The 3,598-nt window shown below is 39.2% G+C and overlaps 1 protein-coding gene across 1 annotated transcript; it reads left to right on the top strand.

The window, feature by feature from the left end:
- The first annotated feature begins 254 nt into the window (after nucleotides 1-254).
- Nucleotides 255-1,997, top strand: LOC113759829 (protein FAR1-RELATED SEQUENCE 5-like). Its single transcript, XM_027302405.1, has one exon. The coding sequence runs from the start codon at nucleotides 255-257 to the stop codon at nucleotides 1,995-1,997; it is 1,743 nt and encodes a 580-aa protein (XP_027158206.1).
- Nucleotides 1,998-3,598: the final 1,601 nt, after the last annotated feature.

The following is a 3,598-nucleotide window of genomic DNA, read 5'->3' as shown; positions in this document are numbered from 1 at the left end:
ACAGTCCGTATAAGTTAGTGTATATGGAGTTGTATTTGTACATAGATAATGCCGTTGTCTTAGAGTAAAAGTAAGGTGATGTGAATCATTAATCATATTGATAAGCGTAATAATAGGATTTGGTATACGAGTAATGTGTGATTCCTAACACATTATAAATGGTAATATACATTTATATTTTCGTTTATGTACATACTATTCATGAAATGTTGCAAATTAGGGTGTTTGATGCATAATTAGCAGGAGCAAAAGTAATGGATTGCAGCAAATTGGCAGAAAATGGGACTCCTGAGTTAGGAATGGAGTTCAACAGTGAAGAGGATGCGTACAAGTTTTACAACAAGTATGCCTTTAAAATGGATTTCAGTGGACGTAAAGACTATCTGAATAAAGACAAAGACGGCGTGACCACGTCTAGGAGATATAGTTGCTGCAAAGAAGGTGTGAAACGCAAGTATGAAGGTGATGTGATGCCAAAGAGGACACGAGCGCCGACGAAAACAGGGTGTGGAGCTAAAATGGTTATCGTGTTGTTTAGAGGGACAATGAAGTACCGTGTGCATGACCTTGTCTTAGAGCATAATCATGAGTTGCACATTGCTCAATGTGCTCACATGATGCCATCACAAAGAAAAGTGAGTGTGGCTCAAGGATTCCAAGCTGAAATAAGCGAGGATGCTGGGCTTTCATTGAAACAGAGCCATGAGCTTATGGGAACGGAAGCAGGTGGGATGGGTAATGTGGGATATACTCGGGATGATCTTAAACGATATCTTCGAACGAGACGGGAAAGGAGCTTGAAATATGGAGAAGCAGGTAGCATGCTGAATTATTTTCAAGAGCAAACACTCGAGAATCCATCCTTTTTTCATGCCGTACAGCTGGACTGTGAAGAGCAGATAACGAATATCTTTTGGGCTGATGCAGGAATGTTAATTGACTACAACTTTTTTGGAGACGTAGTCACATTCGACACAACCTACAAAACAAATAAAGAATACCGGCCACTTGGAGTATTTGTGGGTTTTAACCAGCATAGGCAAATTGTGATATTCGGTGCTGCCCTTATGTATGATGAGACGATAGATTCTTTCAAATGGGTGTTTGGTACATTTTTAGAAGCAATGTGCGGAAAACATCCAAGTACCATACTAACCGACCAAGATCACGCCATGGCAGCCGCTCTTTCAATTGTCATGCCTGAAACATTTCACGGTCTATGTACGTTTCACATAAGGCGTAATTTTATGAAACATCTTGGCAATCACTACAAGGAAAATAGTGATCTTCCATACATGTTTGGTGCCTGCATGTATGAGTTTGAAGAAGTGGAACAATTCAATAGGGTGTGGGAGGCGATGGTGAAGAAACACAATCTTGAAAATAATGAATGGCTCTCCGGGTTGTATAAAATTCGTGATAAATGGGCAAGGTGCATGATGAAAGAAAGATGGACCGCGGGAATGCGAAGCACCCAACTCAGCGAAAGCCTAAATGCAGCAATTAAAAATCATTTGAAACTGGATCATGACCTTGTGCAGTTCTTTAGACATTTCAATCGGGTGGTTGATGAAAAGAGACATAATGAACTGATCGCAGAATATGAAATGAGGCAAAAGCTCCCCATGGTAGGGTTAAGGCAAACACCTATGCTTGTGCATGCATCAGAGACGTATTCACCAACCGTATTTGTTGCATTCCAAAATGAATATGGCGAGTCAACAGCTATGGTTATATTGAGACAACAAGATGCAGCGATGTTTGTGGAGTTTGCGGTCATGAGGTATGATGGAGGACCTGAAAGAACAGTAGTATTCAATCGGAATGATCTAAGTGTACGTTGCAGTTGTAAAAAATACGAGAATGAAGGCATTTTATGTGGGCACGCGTTGAAGGTGTTTGATACCGTGGGCATAAAAATAATTCCTCCTGAATACATTAAGAGGCGATGGACAAAAAGAGCTCGGGCTGGAGACTGTTTTGATCGGCGAGGATAGGAAGTTGTGGCTGATTCTAAAGTAATGATTTCAACTCGTTATCGGGAGCTCGCTCCAGCCATGATTAAGGTCGCAACTCGAGCAGCAATGTCGGAGGACACCAGCAAAGTAGCAATCACTGTCATATCCGATTTGTCAAAGAGAGTTGAGCTCCTCCTCTCAGAAAGCGAAGAGCAACCTTTGCAAAATCAAAAAAATCTGAATATGGAGGAACGAGATAAAATTGAAATTGTAAATGAAATGGGGGAGGCAGTAGTCGCAAGAGGCATTAAAAAACGAGGCGGTGGGAAGAAAAGTAGAGTGATGCGAAGTTGGGTCGATAAATTTGACAGAGTAAAAAGAAAATCTAGATTATCAAGGACTACACAGACTACGGTATGGATCAAATTTTGGTACATGGGGAACATTTATGCTAAAACTAAGTTATTGTTATACTATTAACTAAAGTTTAGGTAACATTCATTATGAAATAATATTATTGCCGTGTCAATACTGTAGGTCTCAGAATCGGAGCCGACATCGATTTCATTTGAAGAATACATGTTTATGGGATGCCGTTCATCTACTGACTCTGTTTCGGTTAGTATAAAATGGACATGACTCTTGCTTTTATTTGGATGTTTCTAACAGCATAAATAGTTACATTGATGTTACATTGTGTGATAATGTTGTTACGGCCGTCATCCCTCCTGATATACGTATTTTGTTTGTCTCATACAATGATTTTGCCCATACGAAACTTGTAGACGCATTCAATGAGTCAGACAGTGAATGGCCCTCCAAATGCTGTTGCTCCCGATATCGATGAAAGTCAAACGGTATGCTTACATTTAGTTGTTAAAATAAAACCTTCTTGTTCATGTAGTAGAGCTACCTTTTTTTCTTTAATTGTAACGGTGAGCTCCCGAAGGCTGTCAAATCATGCAAATTATGTAGTTAACGTATGCTCGCTTTAATAACGTATTATTTTTTATTATTTCAAGGTCCACCGTTTGGCTAATCAGGGGCCTCCTGCAAGTGTCCCTACAGAATGGATGCATCCCAGATTTTCTATTTTTTCCAAGCATAACTCCGTCAGAGATGTTTTAATGGTCTGATATATCATTTTTGTTATAATGTCTAGTCCAATTTAACTTTATAAGTGAGTAATATAGGCACTGGTAATGATTTGTTGACAGTCGATTACTTATACTATATAATGTAGGAGGAGCGTGGGGCAATTTCAACACACTGTGATGTTGATGCATATCATGTATTTGCACCATCACCTCAGGTGACAAATTTTTATCGTTACAGCACATATTTATGTAATGTTATTAATTGGAGACTTGGACATCGTATATCATTAATCGTATGTTTTATTAATAATATTTGCTGATTTGCCATCGTTACACATTTCAGGAAAGAAATAACACACAGGGATTGCAACTACGCGTTGACGTCGCCTCCCCCCAAAATGAGGTTGATGAATGATGTGTAACTATACATTTTGAACGAGACATTAAGTGGTTATCCCAACTTGAGAATGCTGCATATGTACGTTACAAGCAGTTAATAAGCTATTACAACTTATTGACGAGGTTATACAGGCACCATTGATG

This window comes from Coffea eugenioides, chromosome 2 (assembly GCF_003713205.1).
Source record: "Coffea eugenioides isolate CCC68of chromosome 2, Ceug_1.0, whole genome shotgun sequence".
In the NCBI taxonomy this organism is placed as follows: Eukaryota; Viridiplantae; Streptophyta; class Magnoliopsida; order Gentianales; family Rubiaceae; genus Coffea; species Coffea eugenioides.
Note: the sequence above shows the minus strand (reverse complement) of the source record. Positions and strands in the feature narration are given on the sequence as shown.

Excerpts from the sequence above, each read along its gene's own strand:
- LOC113759829 (XM_027302405.1), top strand. The coding sequence starts at position 255 with ATGGATTGCAGCAAATTGGCAGAAAATGGGACTCCTGAGTTAGGAATG.